Below are 21218 nucleotides of genomic sequence, written 5' to 3'. Positions count from 1 at the left end.
AATTCCTAAGTTTTGACAGGTTAATTCACAGACATGTACACTCAGTACAATTATCTTAAACCCCCCCCCCAAAAAAAAAAAAACAAAAACAAAAACAAAAAAAAACAAAAAAAAACCATGTGTATACGTCTCTATGTCTTAATTTTTCTCTTATATACTATAATGCTGTGACATTACTTTTTGGCTTGCAGTTCTGCTTTCATTCGTAAGTTCAGTGTTTATCTATAATTGTTAACCTTGACCCCCCCCCCCCCTCCCCCGACATACAGAGACTCCAACCCAAAGCACCTTCTGACCTGGAGATTCTCCAGCCTGAATGCTAGCAAACGGGAGACTCCAAATTGATGTGTGCAAAGCGCGAAGTTCCTAGGGTTCTAGATGCTCTCTTAGGCTATCGAAGGCTTATTTTCTTCAACATACAATAGCAATAAGTAAGAAATCCTTTCCAACGGGAGACACAGAGCCAGGGCGGGAGAAATTAAATCTCAAGCGGGAGAACGGGAGACTGTGCAAAAATGGGTTTTCGGCGGGAGATCTCCCGTCGAAAACGGGAGAGTTGGAGTCTCTGGACATATTTCGCGCTATGATTCAGCAACGTGCAAAGATTTTGCCGCGCCATTTCATGACTTTTTTCTTTGAAGTCTCCCGCATATTGTGAGATCAAATTTGGGATGTCCGGGTACACCGTTCTGAAGTTACATAATGTTTTGCATATGCATGTCAGCCCGAAAACTGCTCAAATTTAGAAATTAACACAACAATGAAAAACAAAGGAAATTCATTTTGATTGTGCCATTTTTCTGCAAGAAAGTTGTTTGATGTGTCTACAGGAATTCTGACACAGAAAATTTGCAATTCTTCAGCCTTTTTAATGGAGTTACAGGCGAAAATATGATTTCATGCATAAATTTGCATAATAAAAAGGACAAGTTCACCTTCATAGACATGTGGATTGAGTGAATGCAGCAATATTAATAGAACACATTAGCAAGAGTTTAAGGAAAATCGGACAATCCGTTTAAAAGTTACGAATTTTTGAAGTTTCTGCTTAGTCACTGCTGGATGAGAGGACTACCACAGCTTGTGATGTCACATGTGCACAACGATATAGAAAATAAAGATAAAATTCAAGATATTTTCACTTTTCTCGCATGATATAAAAGAGCACTTGGCTTCCTTCTTTCAGAAGGCAGGGGGAATAATATTACCCATAACATACATCAGTATTTTTTTTTTCAAAAAGTAAAATTTTGTGAAATTCTCTTTATATTTTCCTTATATCGTTGTACGCATGTGACATCATACACTCTAGTAGTCTTCTCATCCAGCAGTGGCTGTGCAGATACTTTAAAAATTCATAACTCTTGAATGGATTGTCCGATTCTCCCCAAACTTTCACTGATGTGTTCTGCTAATATTGCTGCATTCACTCAATCCACATGTATATGAAGGTGGACTTGTCCTTTGACTTATTAAAAATAGAAAATCAATATTTTTCTCTTGTACAACCATATAATCTTGTAGTTGACATCCGGCTGTATGTTCGGGCAAAATTTTGCAGCGATCACGCCATTACATGGGGGGGGGGGGGGGGGGGGGGGTCAAATCAAAAACTTGGTCTCAAATTGCCCAGTTAGAATAGGGTAAAAAGAGATATGAAATCTTCACTTGCTTGGACTACCTCAATTGCATTTTCATCGTAAATATTGTACATCAACATACTATAAGATCATCACATCCAATAGGTGGGAGGATCGCTACCAGCTAACTTCGGAAAGACACAAGTTTGGCATTCCAAACTTCATATGTTAAATTATACAAAAAGTTGAATGAATCTTGGTGTTCAAAAATTGAAGAATGGAGGAAGTTAGAGCCTGTGCCATTTAATATGCATTTCTCGAATGATAACTTACAAACTTTATGATTTTATATGTATTAGTTTATATGTGCAAGTGGAACATATACATACACACAAGTACACACTGATATACATAAAGTTATGTATATATATATATATATATATATATATATATATATATATGCATATATATACATATTATATATATATATATATATATGCATATATATATATATTTACATATATATATAGGGTATATACAGTATATAGATGTATATATATATATATATATGTGTGTGTGTGTGTGTGTGTGTGTGTATTTATAATTATATTGTTATATACAAATATACACACATAGATGGATAGATATGATAGACAGATAGATAAATCTCATCACCTCACAAGTCTCCGAGTGAACTGCATAAAATTAACTCAATTGTCATTTTTGACATTAGATACATAAGAATAAGATGTATCCTATCCTATACAAATCAACTTTAATATCATGGTTTTGTGATAGACTGACATTTGTAGCACATCGGTGACTGGAGGGGGGGGGGGGACTGCTAAATCAACCAAAAGCATGATTTTACAAATATCTTTGTAAACAAACATCATCATGTCTTGCCATTTGTGTGTATCTGGAGGAAAAAATGTGAAACTTTCGTATTTTAAATTTCCAATCAAATTTTGATGCAACCCCTATCATTTGCCTCATCTTTTAGTGGGGGAGTAGTGCTTGTGGTTTGCTGGGCCAGAAGTCAAGGCTCCTGCTTACTGTATACGCCTTTTATTTAGCGAGTCCAAATTTTCGCAAATCAGGACTTCCCGACGATTTCGCGAGTGGTTAAATTCGCGATCGTGGAGTACAATACTGAACGGAGAAATGTATGTGTGCGTCATGTTCACATCGGGATCTGAGTCATGATATTTTTGTGTGTCTAATTTCGCGAATAGCACCTGACCCGCGAAATTTGCAAAAATAAAAACTTCACAAAATATTAGGCGTATACAGTAATTTACCCTGACCTTCTCTCTCTCTCTCTCCTTCTTTCTCTTCCTTGAAAATTACTTATGCAAAGACAGCAGAATGATTCTTATGTCTATTTTCTTTATTTGAAATGCATAAATTTAAAAGAAAAAAAATACACACATAATGCATGTAAACTTCTACTCTGCCCCCCCCCCCCCACACACACATACACATGCACACACACACACACACAGGTGCACACCAATTGAAGAGAAAGAAAGGCCACGAGAACTTGTGTCACATTGGATACAGCCATACTTCTCTCTTTATTCGTCTGTTTTTTGTTTTTTTCTCTTCATCTGACACAGCTACAATACATTACGTTGGGCAGCACAAGACTACAAGAATCAGTTTAGAATAAAAGGAGCCATGCAAAGTCACAACTAGCCGGACACTACAACAGGGAACACATCCATGATGAAACCCACCTAATCCTGCTTCTGGTCCATTGCCTCGGCATTCACTAACGGGTCCCACGCATCCACAACTGAATCCCCCTCCCCTCCCCATACAACCATCCATCCAATTATACCACATATACATCTACACTGAATCCTTGCTATCAATACACATTATTACTTTTATGCATATTATGATTAGTCTAGATATCAAGGGTGAACACTGTTCTGAGAGAACGTTTTGACTTTGAATGAATAGTGTTTAGATTATTGGGTTTTTTTGTTGTTGTGTGTGTGTAAAATAACTATGTGAGTCAAAACATATGTATAGATGTTCAGTATACGTATTGAAGAGACCAGTCAAAAGTTAAATTGTAAGTATCTCATAATGATCTACAAAAAAAAACAAAAAACATGATTATCTACAAAAACTACAGAAGATAGAATAAAAGGCAGTAAGAATTTGAAATTCAGTGCATTTGGAAAATTTACACAAGACAAAGAGGGCCAATGAGAATTCAATCACGGAGAAGCGAGGCCGCAGGACTCTTTGATATCGCTCTACATTTATGGCATGCAAACATATAACATTAGAGTGCAAGCGCACAGTAACTACACTGTAATTTGTAACATACAGCTTCTACACGAACTCTTGAGCACGAGTACATTTTCAGACATTTCATCACTATTGGCCTGCAACTGATACGTCAATACAAAAATCAGGAATGACTGGTATCTCACCAAGAATGCGTCAAGAAGGTCATGCTACTGTCTTGCATTCACTTATCTAACTACGCTAATATGAATTTACAAATTAAAAGAAATAAGAATGATTACAGAGAAATGTTTACAAATAGAGAGAATGTATATAATATATTTATATGTGTGTATATATCTATTTTAGATTTTGTTTATATTACTTTCTACGGCTTCCTCTATACCATTTTTCCACAACTCAGTTTCAGACAAAATGTTTCTTTGATGTCGACAAATAAATGAAATCAGCTTTGTTCTCAACAGATACCAAGCAGGTAATGATAATCTTAACATGTACACAAAATAAGAAAAAAAAAATGGAAATTATGAATCTAACTATAAGTATTTGGCCTGGCCTTTTTAGTACATCCAAGCTATGAAGTCTTCATATTACATACAAAGCAAGACATAGGCAAAAAAATATTTTTTAAAAACCAAAAAAGATTGTGACCATCAATTCAGTCAGACTACCTCAAAATATCTCAAAATTAATTTTAGGGTGAGTACTAACATTTAGAGTGAATGTCAACATTCACTGGCACTAGCACTTTGTTTTATGCATTTTTTATTTATTCATTCTGGTGAAAGGTACTGAATTGCTCCCATGGAGTTGACACTAGGCCAACACATCATTTGTGAGGTGAGTTCTACAGGGAAATTAATGAAACACTTGAAATGAAATCAACATCTGTTTTGCGTGAATTGAACAGAAACCACTCCTTTCTTATAGACAATTAGGCTTGAGTCTCTATACCCTGCACTAAAACATATAATGATATACTACGTCTGGACAGCCAGGGTGAAAATACACATTTTTTTAATTAAAAAAATTGTGGGAAAAAAAAGAGAGATATTCACACCAACATCATTTTTTTTTTCTCTCGCTATGAGGGGAGAAGACAAAATCAGTTTGGTAGCTACAAATTCATTTGCAAAATTCATTCTGTGGTAAACAATGTTTACTAATGCTGCTGGGATGGAATAAATGTATCTACACTGGACATTGGCACCTTTAATGATCAGGCAGAATACAGTATTTATGTGCAGCAGGTCTTCAGAGAGGATGTACACAAGGCAAAGCAGTTTGCTGTACAGCTTTTACACTGAAAAGGAAAAAAGCCCTATACATTTACTTTCCCTACACATTGCGGACAACCAGCAGAGCAGGCAAAGCACACTACCTTGTATGTGTTGTACGCAGAAATCACTGCAAGCTAAATCTGGAATGTTTTTTTTTTTTTCGGTTTGAATTTCTTAATCACAGGTAACATCTGATTTCTTGCAACACCCTTTACAATCGATTCATTGTTATTAAAGTAGCTCCTAGTCACCAATGAATTCTCCGGCATGATCTCAAATTTGGGGTTTCCTCTCAATGATATTTAGAATATTAAGATGAGATGTAGACACTATACTCCACATGTTCAAGCTAAACCAACAAGCAAGTCAGTGGCAGTGTTGTCCTCATATTCCATTTGGTATTGTTAAAATAAGAAAATGTCGATTAATGTTTTCCTTTTTCCTCACAAAACAGGCTCAATATAATTTTACATATTGAGTCTAATCTGCAGACACCTTTTCACTACAGATCAGCAAACTCATCCACTCCCGATTTTGCATTTCACTGATTGCATCCATAAATTGCTGCTTTCTGTAGTCAATAACGGCACAAGAAAATGTGATATCAATTTTCCATTCCCCGCCCCCAAATCACCTCTAAAAAGACATTTTCTCCCGGCAAATTATGCTAACCATAATAGCTTAGTTGCCCGTTTCAATCATACAGAAAGAAAGAAAGAAAGAAAAAATATGATGGGATTGTGAGGACATGCAGTGAGAATTCTCAGCACGACCTAGTCAGCACTTCAACACAATCACCTCAACCAGTACCAGTAAACGTAGCTAAACAGGTCTCAACAGTAGCACTCTCGGGAAAACCCAAGCCTGAGTAACAGGAATGAACATTTGTAGATTTCCTTCAGTTGGAAACTTTTGTTTTTTCCATGCACATTTTGCATTACACACTGGGATAGACAGAAAAGGAGAAGGGACGGGACGGTAGCTCACAGGGAGCCGCTGGAAAAACAAAAAAAAAAAATGTGAGAGGTAGTTGTAATTTTGTGGAACTAGCATTTACTGTTCAAATCTCTGGAAATCTTCTGGCTGCTTGCTAAGCTTCTAATTCATTCTAGAGAACATACAGTGCAAATATCAGCCCCTTTCCTTATATAGATGCCTGTGATGCTTTAGTTGTGACCCTGACCAAAAAAAAAAAAAAGAGAGGCTACAATAAGCTATTCGTACTTGTAAAAGACAAAATTTAATTAACACTAAAATCTCTTCGTGATAATAATGAATCAAATTAAAGAAGCCTGAATTGAGGCACTGGCAAATGGCATCCATCCTTGTTGTACACAAAATGAGGACTCCTCATTCATCGGCCTACCACCTGATGCAGACTTGGCAAAAGGAATGCAAAGAAGTAATCACCTTGTCAGATTCCAGTTTCTCGTCACAAACAAAATAATTCTAAACTCCTTAATAAAAGCCAATATCAATGCAGTGTGAATTTGTAGATGATTTCCTTTCAATGAGAAGGATCTTTGACCATGTATAATAGATGCGTACATCCTAGCACAGAAGGAGCTTGTACTGTGTCTGCATTTTTGTACATACACCTTTGATTGAAGTACACAATTACACACTGATGTGTCTGAATGTGTAAGATTAACATGAAGACGAAGGACTACTGGTACATAAAAGAGATTATTGTAGTGCTCGACAGAATACGGTGGAAGCGCTTTAATTCATTGTGACGATAAATTTGAGGATATTGATGCACATGTAAAACACATTGCATCAATCTTCTCAGTAATCATGCCTATATTAAGGCAAAAAAAAAAACTAACAAAATTAGTAATATTCATTATTCAATCTCAAAATGAAGCAGTTGAATTTCTATCTGAGCACATCGGTGACATTTTGGTAAATTCTGCCAGTTTCTGTAAACATCAGACACAAATCAAATTCAAAATTAAAAAACATGAAAAAAAAAAGAGAGAAGCAACTTCCCTGACTAATCTACATCCATAAAGGACATAATACTTCATAATACCATCAATTTCTCAAATATGAAAGAGAAACCTACTCCCTTGGACTGTACGACTGAGAGTATACATGCTCCACTACTTGATATCTCTGTCGAGAGAGCTCATATGTTTTGTTTCGCTTCCTCGTTAGGATTAACATGCATGCAGTTATCTACAAAATTAATACACATTTGATATGGCTTCAGACGTAGGCCTGTTTTCTGCTGATTATGAGTTGCATTGTTAACTCTTAAGTCGTCTCCTGCTGCTGTTGGCATCGTTAAGGTGTGTTACATTTCTTGTTATGTTTTTTGGTCTCCACAACGTCAACTGTGCGGCCGGTAAGCACTGCCAGTTATACTCCTGTGCCATCAACTTGCTTGGCCTGTATTCAAAAGAAATAAGGAGAGACAAAGAAGAAGACATAATTATAACAACTGATTATTCTGAGCCTGTATGTGCTGATTATCACACAAAAGCTAGACAAAAGCTAAACATACCATGTTAAAAAAAAAAAATGAAAGATCCAGTCAGGAATGAACACTAGTTGTCACCACTTAGAAACTTAGCATGTAGAATGAAATTGCTGAAATCGTGGTGACACATGATCAGGAGTCTGAGGCAATGCCATGTTTGAGGGAATGCCATGTACGATGACATACTAACATTTCAGTGATTAGATGAGATACTAACATTTCAGTGATTAGATGAGATACATCGGTTTGATTTCATTCGCAAAAATATTGATCTCTTGCCCATATCTTACTGCATTTATGGCATTCAAGTTTCTCTAAGAGAGGACATCTCCAGGTCATTTCCTATCTATTCTGATCTTTTTACTGGAGGGACATCAGTGTTTGAGGCAAGTCAAATGTATCTGACCTAACATATTGTGTTTAATCAAGCCATTTACCAATCTTTGAAAGAAAGTAACTGCACAACAACAAAAACAACAACACCAAAACAAACATGATCTTCATTGATACAAAAAAAATGATCAGCATTTTGAATGTCTCATTGTTGAATGATACTAAACTTCCGTCTATAAATTGAGAGACCGAGTGAAAAATCAAGAAAATTTTGTCACTCAATGCATACAGCAGTAAATTCTAAAATACAAAAGTTTAGGAAAAGAACCCTTGGATGCCCCATAGAACAAAATTATCTTTTATACCCCCCCCCCAAAAAAAAAAAAAAAAAACCCAACAACAACAACAACAACTTGGTGGGACAAAAATTAGTGTTGCCCCATGCATATGAATCATGAGTGTTTCCATTTTGAATGATTTAAATAGGATTAATTGAATTATTCAAATGAAAAATAGAAGGATAATATCAAAGATCAGTGAATCTAAACCAAAACTGAATGAATAATCAAATCGAACCAAATTCATATAAATGCAAGTTCTTTAAAAAAGGTGACAACAGAAGAACTTAAGAAAAGTGCGAAAGCTGTCATTATTGGGCACTGTCTGAACAGTTTCCTAAAGCCAAATATTCTTTTCGGCATATCACAAAATATTCATTGAATTCTCCCCAGCACTCTATCAAAACCCCTAGGTACTGAATACCTGGAAAAAAAAAGTCTGAAGTATCTGAAATGACGATTATAGACTTGTCAACTTAGTAATGAATGTGGTAACACAGATGTGGATCAGAGGAAAAAAAATGTTAAGAACTTAAAATTGGTTTAATGGACAATGCTTTAGACCCTCAAGCTGACTGGTGCATGAGACCCTGGTGCTGTCTGGTGCACAAACCCCTCAACAATACATTCCAAACATTACACCCCCTCTGACATGGCTGCAAAAATAAGCGCTTGGTATGTGCAAACACAATGAACATAACCATCAATTCTAGTATCATGTATTCACCCCATTAGGTAAGATTGTGGAGGTAACATACAATGTAGGTGGAAATATATTACTGGCAGTTTTCCCATGAGGAGTTATAAAGCTGACACGGAGGAATCTGCTCTGGGTAGTTGTGAATGCATTTTTAGGTAAAATTATGTAAATGGGTTATTCAAAAACCAACCAGCAAGTGGATATTCAAAACCTAATTGATTACATGATAATGGATCATTTGAAATGTTCAGCCATAAGCAAAACATTCTTGGATGTTCTTCCTTCGAATGACTTTTTCAAATTAAGCAAAAATAGCAAACAACAGAGCAACTGCATGTTACGTGCAATTGATATAACACTTTCTTGTATTTTTTTCCCCCTGAGCTGCAAGCTGTGCAACGCATAAATTGTAGCATGCACAGAAATATAGTTCTGGGAAGCCATGTGTAGTAATATGCACAATAAAGAGGCTAAGCTGTCACAATTGTGCATGCCACAAGCTTGTTGGTGATGCTAGGAAAAATGTTCCAGATTATTTTTTGTCATTCAGTGCACGAATGTTATAACGAACACGGTTAAAATGGAAATCTCAGTACAACAAAATCTAAATTCAGGCCCAAAAATTATCTATATTTCTTTATACACTAAACTGTTTGGCTAAAACGAAATTTTGAAATAATGAATGAAAACAGCCGGTCTCCAGGACTTCATTATAATGGGAGTGCACTGTAGTAGGTAAACAGAGTGTTTTATCATCACGGTTTTGAGGTTATATATCTCTTAATTAAATACCGGTAGTATTGCATCTTTTGTGTGATACACCATTCTGTATGCTTCCTTACACATCGGTCATCATCTATGCAAATGAGAGTGTTTCTAATTCCTAGTAGTTTGAATTCTCATCATTCCCACATGATAATGTTGCACGAGCAAAAGTGGTGTCCTAACAAATACCAGTAGTGATAGTATCTATTTATCTATTATTTACCTGTTGGTTTACATCAAATCGAAAATGAACCTCTCAAAACAAAATAAAGTAACAATACAACCCAAATAAAACTACAGATAAAGATGAAATGATATGTCAACAACCATGCACATAGATGAATTAACAAACATACACAAATTATTGAAATGAATGCACTTAACTATAAAAAAAAAATGTAATACTAGTTAGTCATAGAAAATTTATATTATAGAGATAAAGCAAAGTTTTTTTAAAAAAAGTATCTCCCTTCGTATCAAATTACTTACTGGCTAACACAGCCAGAGATTAACTTCTATTTCCAAGAATGAACAAAAACATATGCCACATATAACAGTTATCAACAATTACAACAAATAAAACACAGAAAACAAAACATGAAAGTTAGCTAAGGGTCACTATCTCAAAGTTAATGACCCTTTGAATCAGTGAAAGCAACTATTTCTCCAAACCTGAAGAATCATTGAAGCAAGCTAACACCTATCATGACACAACACTAAAAATTTGGAACCTGACTGCAGAAAATGGAAAGGGTGTGTCAGTCCAAAACATCTGGCAAGAAAAGATGAGGAAAGAAAGTAAACTTGCCTGCTGTTCAAACTTTCATAAAACCTGGCACAAAATGAAATTTATTTGTGCATGTACATGAAAATTCTCATAAAATGTTAAAATACTGCACACCAAAAAGAGCAGCAATGAATCATGTCATACTTGACTGATATAAGATTGGCATAATATCTACTGAAAATGTACTTGATTTTTCTTGTAGTTATTACATGATATTGATCTATTAAATGAACACAAGCCTCATTAACTGATTTCTTTATATGTATTTTTATTTACTTATTCAATCTATTTCTTTTTAATGCAGTGTCCCTTATACTATGCTGTCTACAAACAATTCCTCGAATAAATTTGTCCCACATAAAACTTGTTTCAACTTGAGCAATGACCTCGGGTATGAAGTAGGAAAAAATCATACTGGGTATTTTTCTTCTGGGAATAAAAAGTCTTTAAGTTTTTGTTTGGCATGTTTACTCATGAACTCCCCCCTTTGTTTTTGCTGACCAGCTGTCACTCAATGCTGACCAGCTGTCACTCAATGCTGACCAATGACTGTAGAAGCTGATCGTGAGGTCATTAGCAATCCCAACCATGTTGCTGTTACGATCTTGAAACTGGAATTCCACATCTTCTGGTGCAGCAATTAATGGGCTGGCAAAGAATGCTACACAACTCTGGCAACCCGCATTGCTTCATGAACATGAACAGCAAAATGATGACACATGCAAAACAGGCTATGATAGAGTGAAGGATTGAGTGAGAGATGGAATGATGCCCTGGCAGATGAAACAATGAGAGGAGCATGCATTTGGAAGCCAAAGCAAATGGTGATACGATGGGACATTCATGACAATGGTGAAAGACATCAACTGTTTTGTTTTTGCTTTGTTTGACACTAAACTGAAGCAATCGCGGGTAGTGGAAGGATTCATCCTTGGAAACAAAAAAACTTTTTGAAACTGTTCCATTAATTCCCTACATCTGGTTCAAATTAATCGGCACTATGGAAAACATCCTCAAATCGAACAAGGTCCTGTACCTCCTCATTTGCAGCGTCGGCTAGTTGCAATTCTACCTGGCTTTCTGTCAGTGAGGTACTGCCAAGAGCCTGTTTCAGAGGGGATACGGGGGAGGGAAACAGAAGAGAAAAACAGGGGAAAATAAAGTCCCACAAAATAAAAGAGTTTTAAAAAAAAATAGAACAGGCGAAAGGAGTAAAAGGAAAGCTGCCAATTCCTGAAAATGCTTTTTTCTTTTATTTTTTTGTGGTGTGTCTGTTTGGTGCTGTGTTATTTCTTGAGAACTAGTATCAACAAAAAAATACTAATATCGACACCCTGAATATATTTCCTTTGAAATTTGTGCAACTATACAGGAATGGAAGTAAGTTCATGCATGACCCTCGACATAGTTGTTGATGGTATAGACAATCCTTTTAAATGAATTCCAATACAGTCATGCAGAGTGGGCATTCCACACAAGCTTTGCGATGGATCTTTTTTTTTTTCCTCCGAGGGATAGTGGGGCAATAATAGTGAAACACAGTGGATACAACATAAATGAATGATACGTTCAACTCCGACAGTGTGAAATGGATGGTTCAACACTTTATCAGTGGTAATGCAAGCACTCACACTGGTAATAACTTCACTTTTAATGGTTTGCAGGTATATGACAACAGCATATCTGAATGGGAAATTTCATTGTTTTTCTGTGCTTCCATTTGACAACATGAAATGATTCAAGAATTCACTCACTGGCAATGCATACATACACACCAGCAATTTGCGTTGATTTTACTTATATAAGTTTTCATACACAAGTAGTACTGAGAATGGGATGTGAATGCTATACCTAATCCCCTCCCCCGCCCCAAAAACATACAAACGGCTAAGACATGTTTTCTTCTTTCTCTCTTTTTTTTTCCCATTTTCTTTTTCTCTGTTCATAAGCAGGTAGGTCTTGTCGAATAATCATGTGTCTTCTCTGAAATCAGACTGCTTACACTTTTTGCAAAAACAAACAAACATACAGACTGAATGATCACAGAACTTTGTTTCAAGTTCTCAAAATGCTACCAATGTCTTTCCATTTCTCTCTTTATGTGAAACCTCTTTCCCATTCACATATGTTTTGTCTGTGCATCGAGTATGAAATTTACCAGAGTTATCATTTTCAGTACGAATGAGGGCACGTGGGTGCACTTCCATGAGTAACAGAAGACATAGCAAGGACACAATCACCCAAACACACAACATATGGTAGCTTTCCCTATCGATGAACTTAAAGCTTGTCATTGTGTTAGCATTGTCAATGGCAAGGTCACCGTCCATGGTCTGGTAAGTGCTAACTACCACCATCTCCAACATTAAATATCATAGCATGGGTTGTTTTATGTCCATTTTCAATTTTTCTGATGTTGTAGACTTTTCTGCATTCAAATGGCTTTCTACAAACTCTCCAGTGTCAATCAGTTCTGTCGATGGGATGGATGTCACTGACAATTAAATGTCACTCCTCAACATGAAACGTCAGCATGGCCATTATTTAAAGTCACTATCACTTCTAATTCAAATGTATATTTTGCAATACTTGGGGGAGGGGCTTCATTTCAGGTTAGTTTGTGTCATTGGCTGTTGTTGTTGGTTTTTTTTTTTGGGGGGGGGATGGGGTGGGGAGAGATTTCATGTCTCATTAAATTTAATTTCAGATGTAAAGATAACAAAGGAGCTTAAGCTCAGACAGGGAGAGTTGACTGCATAAATACTGATGAAACAACTAGACCTGTATCTACACGCACACACACACCGAGGTTAGGATTTACTTCAGTTCAATCGAAAAAGCAATTACCCAAGTCTATGTCAGGATTTAGAGTTGCTGTAAAGTGGGGGGGGGGGGGGGGGGGGGGGAGAGGAGCATCAATTTGTTCGGTACTTTTTCTCAAGATTTCACTTCCCTATAACCAACCAAACAAATGTATCTACTGTAAACGTGGAAATCTTCGCGGTACATTAATTTTCGCGGATTTCGCGCTACGTTCGGCTAGCGCGAATTCAAAAACGCGCGAATATATCTTCACAATTTTCTATGCACATTTTGAACGGGATGAATTGTGTGCGCTTCATCGATGATACTGCTACGTAGTACAATGTACAGGCATGTTTACGCTACTAGTACTGTGCGAAGAGACGATAGATTGCTGTGTACTGTAGCATGCATGTGTGCACCGCACGCACCGATGCTACATTCCCCCGTGACTACGGTACTACAGTCACAGCTGTACTACGTATTTGAGTGATTGTACTCGCAGTCGAGCCGCTCGCTACGTCGCTTGTCGTACGCTGGCATAGCAAGCTATGTAGCAGAGGCTTTGGATGAAAGCAGTGAATGTGTATTACAGTAAAGTAACCTGCTGCGGAGCGCGAATTTAAGAACCCGCGAATACGTTTTCAAGCCGCTCAGCGCGAAAAATTAATCGCACGAAAATATTGACGTTTACAGTATATATTTTGAAGGATGCCGTGACAGAAAGACTTAAGACATCATAAAGTACATACTTTGTACGTAGACATCTTTCATAGGGCCATGAATACATTCATTTCTTAGTATTTCTGCCAGATGGTACATGCCCTAACTAAAATAGAAGTTGTTCGTTCAGAATTCATTATCCCAGTCAGACTTGGTTCCCTTCACTCTCCAATGTATCAAGGCTTAGCACTTATCTCTGCACCTCACTTCACGCTTGAATTCCAGTGTTCTGCAGAAGTACCACTATGCTGTTCAGTGGGTAAAATTCATGTAGTCCCTAATAATGAAGAGTTTGAGCATGCATACAGCTTTTGTACCCTTTTGCAGGCCATGCTAGTCAACCCATTGCAAAATTTCAAAGCATTAGTGCAGAAAAAGAGAATGATCTAAAATCATCTTTACGCTACTTGCTTAGCACCAGATATACCAGCTGTAAAGCAAAAAAAAAAAAAAATGAAGAACAAGGTAGAATATGAAAATGAAATACCCTAGTTCTATCACTAAAAGAATGTGTAGAATCAAGCATTGGTGTAATTCAAACAAAATTGATTTTGACTTATGCAACGTGTTTTCAACAAGACCATTGATGCAGCTGAGGTTTGTCTGTGCAGGAACCAAGCAAACCCAACATCACATGCAAGGCCATCACAAAATGGATGATGCATGCTGCAGTGAGTACTGACATCAAGCACATAACCAAATTTGGGACATCGAGGGAACTCCTCGGCCGACCAACAATGAAACTTCCCTGCTCCCCTTTTTCACTTCATTCCCTTACCAAGCAAATCTAGGGGCTGAAAGAAAAAGAAAAAAAAAATTGTGAAGGCGAAAAAAACAGGACGGGAGCAAAACTTACATCTTCTTTCGCACCGTTCTGCATCTTCAGCTGAGCAACGGTCTCCTTCTCCACGGTGAGGGCGGACTGCGTCTTTTTCAGCATGGCCTGGAGTTTGGCCGCAGCCTTACCCAGGTCCTGGGTTAGGCCCTTCTCTTTCTTTAAGCTCTCTGTCAATGTGCTGATCTCCTGATTACCAGGGGAAGGGGACAGAGAGGAATATTATGACAACAATTTACCATATTCCTTCTTCTAGCGCTCTCATCGAGCACTATTATTTTATGTCGCTTCTGTTTTATATTGCATTGTATAACATACAGTATGTCAAAAAAAAAAAAATTACAATCGGATTTTCGCATTGATAACACCCAATATGATTAAACCGTCTAAATGCTACTTCAGGGTCTTAAAATATAACATCTTAGCTCTATTTTGCAGAAGACCCCATTCAGTTTGGTTAAGCAGTCACAGAGAAATGTGGATTGTTGTAAAAGCATGTCATGAGTCTGATTCTTCCAAGTTTAGCACTTGGATGCTCTTGGAACTGCATATTAATGTGTGAACACATTAGACAGAACTTGGAGGGAAGAGATTCCTGACATGCTCTACAAAATTCCTTATTTCTCTTTGACCACTGAAGCAAATCGAACGGGGTTTTCTGTAAGATATGGGCAATGAGTTAGAGTTTCATCCCCTGAAATTGTATTTGGATTGATTCACTATTTTTAAAGTTATCGTTGCGAAGGGTACCGTTGTAATTTTTTTTTTTTTTTTTTGGGGGGGGGGAATATATGGTATATATATTTTTTTGCATATGTTAGATCCTGCGTGTTTCCCTTTCTTATCAATGAAGAATTTTAATGATATCTAGGTAGTTCTTGTTAGGTTGAAGCTGCCATTGGCTCAGGTCGTCTGTACTCCTACGCATTGGGAGCTGCAAGTAAAGTTGCTTTATGCTCAGTCTTACTTCACTTTTTGCAAAAAAAAAAAAAAAAAGGTTCAAGTCTTTTTGTCAATAAACACAAGTTTTCACATTAGTGTTCAATCTCAGTCCTGCATGCATCATACTGGCCAGCATCTATCCCATAATCTATATGCAGTGACATACAGGTAAAATACAAGTGCCCTGTCTGGTTGTGTGAAAACTTTTTTTTTTCCCCTTATGCAACACATAGAATGTCAGTGACAAGTAAACTGAGCACAGGTTTTGCAAATATTTTTCTTTGCATGATATATGGGGATATCAAGTGGCATAGACTGACTATGCACATGAAATAAAACAAAATGTACCAGTATGCCCTACTTTACTTTTCCTGGATCCCGTTTCATAAAACTTGTTATCAGTAACAACTGCCACATTTCTATGACAAATCTGCTCTCAGCCAATCAGATGCAAGGATGTCAGTAGCTTATAACAACTATCGTAACTTGTTATCGATAGCACGCCTTATGAAACGGGACCCAGGTATGCATCACCACACGACATAGTACAGACCACATGGTATTACAATACACACCAAACTAACTTTGGTTAGCAAAGAACAAAGAACTTCCACTTTGACAGTACATTTGGCCACACACAACAAGTAAATGAAGTGGCCACCTAACCACTGAAAATCAAGATTTGTTTTGTTTTGTCCTTTTCATGGCCACCATACCTTCTGTTGAGCTGCTGTCTTTTCCTCAGCCTTGGATAGGGCTGTCCGAGCTTGTGCCAGCTCCTCCCCACCGGCTGGAGCTGCCTTGGAGGCACCATCCAGCTGCGCTTTCAGCGCCTCCACCTCCTTCCCAGCCTCCTGGGCCGCGGCCCTGGCTGCCTCCAGCTGAGTCGCCGAGTTCTCCAGCTGCTTGCGAAGGGAGGTGGCCTCCGTCTGGCCGCTCCTGGCCTCCTGGAGATCCGCCTCCAATCTCTTCACCGCCGCCTCTGAGGACGCCAATCTGTTTTTGGTCTGGCACAAAATAAAAGTGGAGCAGATCACAATTAGATCATCTCACATGTTTATTACAAATCATTTTCTACATGAAACGGTTCACCTTTTTCAAGCCAAGGTATATTGTATACACCTTTTCAGTACATCTCTTGCCACGCACTAAAATATGCTGAATTTACCCATTTCGTTAAAGCTTGAGAACTCAGGATCCAATCAAAAACAATGATTTGTAGTAACCACTGGGTATCACATGATGTCTTCTCTTTGTTTTAATCAGATCTAAATACTTCAACAACTAAGAAATAGTGTGAAGGTTTCGAGGCATTTCTTTTCACACAAGTCAGTTTATCAGCTACGAAACCACAAAGAAGCCAACGAATACCTGTGTATATACACATAAACAAAAATTCCCAAATCAGAGTAATAAATAAAGAGTGATCACCGCTTAGACACACATGCAACCGACAGAGAAGCAACATGCAAGGGGCACTACAAGAACTGGGTGGAATTAGCAGAGCGGAAGCAATTTGTCGAATTGAGAAAAAGAGAGAGAGAGAGAGCCTGTTATTTGACAAGGGTTGAGGTCAGAGTAGGGTGTCAGTATGACACGTTTCTTGGGATATCTGCTCATTCAAACTGCTCTGCATCCGATCAAGAGGAGTCGTCCCTAAAAGGGGGGCGACGTCACCGCCCCCTTTGCAGGGAGAGCTGGTCTGGAGGTGGAGACGCTAGGATGGCGTCTGGGATGGAGAGCTACCTCTGCATTCTCCTCCTCCTTGTCGTTGCTCTGCCCTGCCCGTAGGTTGGCCGCCTCCAGCTCCTCCTTCAGCTGATGGAGCTGGCTCTTTAACTCCACAAGCTCCTGGCTAGTGGTCTCATAGCCGGAGGCCGCTGCCTCCTGATCCTGCCGCAGCTTGCCTATCGTCGCGTTCGCCTCCTCCAGCTCCGACGCCAGCCTCGCGTTCTCGCTGGAGGTCTGGAAAATGGGAGGGCGAACAACGGAAGAGAGAAAAAAAGATATTGCTTTCGTTCGTCGAGACAGAGCCGCTCACCAGAAAAGATTTGTGGCATGCATTTATTGAAGCAAAACATAGTTCTCAGAAGGGCTCAAAATTCATCTTCCATCACTTGGAATTTGCTCACAATACACTGAAAGGGCCTACGGAGAAACTTACCACACTGACATGGTTTGCCAGGATAATGATTTGGAGTATTTTGAGATCAAATGTGTGAAATAATAAAAGTCGTTGTACCCGACTTTATTCCTAAAGCGCCCTACCCATTCAGTAGTGGGTACGTATGAACGCTACTTGTATGTGATGATCGAATCATGCCCTACCAGTACTACTGAATTGCATGCAGCTAATAAGCTGCGTGCATGCACTGCACTCTCATGTACGACGGATACTACTATGGCCCGATATACCTAAGTCAATGTAATTGAATATAAAACTTCACGAAGCAACCACAATCGGGTAAGCTTCGAGATTGTAGTACTTACGGCAAACCCTCTTGGCTAATATTCTGCATTTTCATCATTACCCAACAGAAATTGTGTTGATACAACTGTACAGCATCATTTCTGCATTTGTGTGTATTTTAGAGCAAAAATTGACAATTCTGCAGGGCAGGCATATGAGAACTATGTTTTCACTTCTAAGAAGACTGAAACTTCCATTGTTGTTACCTCTGTGACTCGGTGAAAGAGGCACCAAGAAAAGATTGTTAAGCAACTATGCAAGCTTCCTGAACAAGCAAATGGGAGGAGTTGGAGAAGATGGAATATGCTAAAGTTCAACCTTCACGTCCAGGAGTGCAGAAAGTTATAGCTCTGCACACATGCAACAATCCATGCACAGACTTGTTTAACCCTTTCTTCCTTTCTTTCTTCATGTATAGCTGTGGAGACTTACTTCCCAACACTGCACACGTGTCATATGCATCAAAATTCAACCCCAAAGTGAGAATATAGAAACCTTTCAAGCTTTAGCACACAGTACCAGACGCACTACATGAGCCAACATTCTACAGCGTAAGTGACTGGGGAGAGGTGGGTTCTGAAAATCAGACATTTACTCAAGCATGTTTAGTATAATATATCATGTGGTGAATTAGAAATGATGAATAGGGGGGGGTGGATGGGGGACATGTTTTGGGTTAATGCTAATATACAGATGCGCTAAATGCTGGGGAAATATATGAAAAATCTGATGTGTAGATACGTTCACAAATTGGGAAAGATATGTTTGAACTTATTTGCTTGCTAATACAGTAATTCCAAAAGTCACTGCACGTGTGAATACATTTTAGCTGTGTTAATTTCAGTGTGGCAATCAGCAATTTGTGCACACCTAGAACAGGATTTGAACATTTGTCATGTCATTTCCAGCTAAAACTTGATCAGTTTCATGAAAGGGTGATAGGTAGAAAAAGAGAAAGCATCCTGAAACTATGCATGTTGTTCTGAAGCTGAATATATTTCAAAGCAGAGGGTATGGAGACAATTCAGACAGAAAAAAAAGTTTTAGATTCACTGAATTTGTTACATTTTAGCAAAGTTAAGCCAATAAGAGCAGGGTGTGCTACACCAAATTCTTTATTTTAAACTAAAATCTGCAGAAATATACACAAAAGTAAATTACCACCTTCTTTAAGTTATGTTTGATGACTGACAGCTCTGAATGATATATTTTGTAGAAACTATAAGAGGTTTTGTATGTAGGATATATGCAGAGAATGCTCTTACAACAAAATTGGACTTCCACTATACTTTAAATATATCCCCAAACCAACATCATTCCAAAGAGATGAAAAAATACATATCTATAACACACCCCTTGTACCAAACGAAGCTGCTCCTTGGTGACATACAGAAATTTGCAGATTTTTTTTTTCTTTTTTAAGAAGAAGTGTTTGTGCTACAGTGAAAAAAAAAAATCACAGCAATATGATAGAGGTCACTCTGCCAAATTTCCACAAAGACCACACAAAGTCAAGTAGATGGAAGAATATGTGAATGACGACTCATATAAGACAATCTAGCTACAGAGAGCTAGGGTGTACAGTGGCTACACTTTTCATGCTTACCATATCTGATAAACCCTTTTCTCTTGAAACCTAGGTGAAAAACATTTGGCATGAATTGATGCAAAATAAGAAAACATTCATTCCTCTCTAAGCAGCAGTTTTTATCTATTTATACAATTTTATATTTATTTTATTTTTGTTTTTTGCTATGGCGGATAAGTCTCATGGAAAATGTGCTACATATAGCAATAATCAAAGAGAAACTTTTACGAATTGGTGATTGGCTCAGTAAGGTTGATCTACAAAAACAAGCTTAAACATTTTCAGAGAAGTTCTTTCTCCATCATGTTATCAACTTAAGGGGAATTTTCTGGCATGCTTGTAGTCATGAATCTTTCATGCTTGGTAAGGCCCTCTACACATTATAAATTCCTCATATTTGGGGCACTCAAGTGATGACTTCCCATGAAAAACTCCCTCCCCCCCCCCCCTTTTCTATAGCTTTCAGCTATAGACCCCTTGAAATATTGGAAATGATCTCAGCAAAAATATACCCGAGCCCCAATGAGGAGCGTCATAAAGGGAGCTTTGGTAATTTTTTCCCTTGGAGTATCACTATTTTGTGGTCAAGTCACATTCATATCTTTTGCCTTTTTAAGCCCTTGCATGCCTACATGAAAAGGGTGTGCTGTGTATTTTAGTACGTGAAACGTTGGCATGTTTCAAAGGCAACCAAGGTACAGTATCGGGCAATGCCTTCTGACATATGACTGGGCGATTGGGGGGGGGGGGTGGTATCTCTGTCTCAGAAATAGCCAGGATAAATAATTCTCTTGGGTATCAAGGCATGAAAACTCTTCATATTTACAGTGCAATGCATCTTACATACAAGTTAACAAGAATCATTGTGTCTTTAATGCCTGCTGTGCGTACAAGCATCGTTGTACCAAATGATCGAGTGTATTGAGATCATGACTGTTAAAAAATGTTACTACACTAGTAATCTATGCTCTGTCTGTATGGTGTGTTGTGCACAAACCAATGATTGGGTGGACTGTCATGGTTGTGCCCCCCATTCCCAATAACAAAATAGATAATGATGATAATAGTGATGGGCAATTCACATGATTATATCTATAAACAAAATAAAAGAAAGACAGGACAAAGATCATTTCCTGTGAGTTTTATAGCCTTTTTCTATCATTCCGGTACTCTAAAAATATGCACTATCAGTGACAGTATCATGTGTAAATAACCACACATCATGGAGAAAAATCCACAAAACTATTCATCGCCTGTGAGATTAATGTGTAACAAAATCCCCCTAACCACTGGAAAAACAGCTCTTCATTCTATTTTACATTTTT

General features: G+C 37.9%; 1 protein-coding gene across 5 annotated transcripts in view; it reads right to left on the bottom strand.

The window, feature by feature from the left end:
* Positions 1-3698: 3698 nt before the first annotated feature.
* LOC139718242 (ribosome-binding protein 1-like) overlaps positions 3699-21218 on the bottom strand; it is a 75340-nt gene continuing 57820 nt past the window's right edge. For 3 of the 5 annotated variants that reach the window (XM_071629719.1, XM_071629722.1, XM_071629721.1), the window contains 5 exons: positions 19912-19941; positions 17582-17800; positions 16552-16842; positions 14915-15082; positions 3699-7519 (listed from right to left, as the gene is read on the bottom strand). In XM_071629719.1, coding sequence (XP_071485820.1) covers positions 7490-7519; positions 14915-15082; positions 16552-16842; positions 17582-17800; positions 19912-19941 — 738 coding nt within the window. In that variant the 3' untranslated portion in view covers positions 3699-7489. The remainder of the gene's footprint in view (positions 7520-14914; positions 15083-16551; positions 16843-17581; positions 17801-19911; positions 19942-21218) is intronic. The other 2 variants (XM_071629720.1, XM_071629723.1) reach the window with 2 other exon arrangements.

This window comes from Diadema antillarum, unplaced genomic scaffold, assembly GCF_040938485.1.
Source record: "Diadema antillarum isolate AM-2024a unplaced genomic scaffold, OU_Dant_1.0 scf00000091, whole genome shotgun sequence".
Classification (NCBI taxonomy): Eukaryota; Metazoa; Echinodermata; class Echinoidea; order Diadematoida; family Diadematidae; genus Diadema; species Diadema antillarum.
The sequence above is the reverse complement of the archived record's forward strand: the minus strand, read 5'-3'. Positions and strand labels throughout refer to the sequence as shown.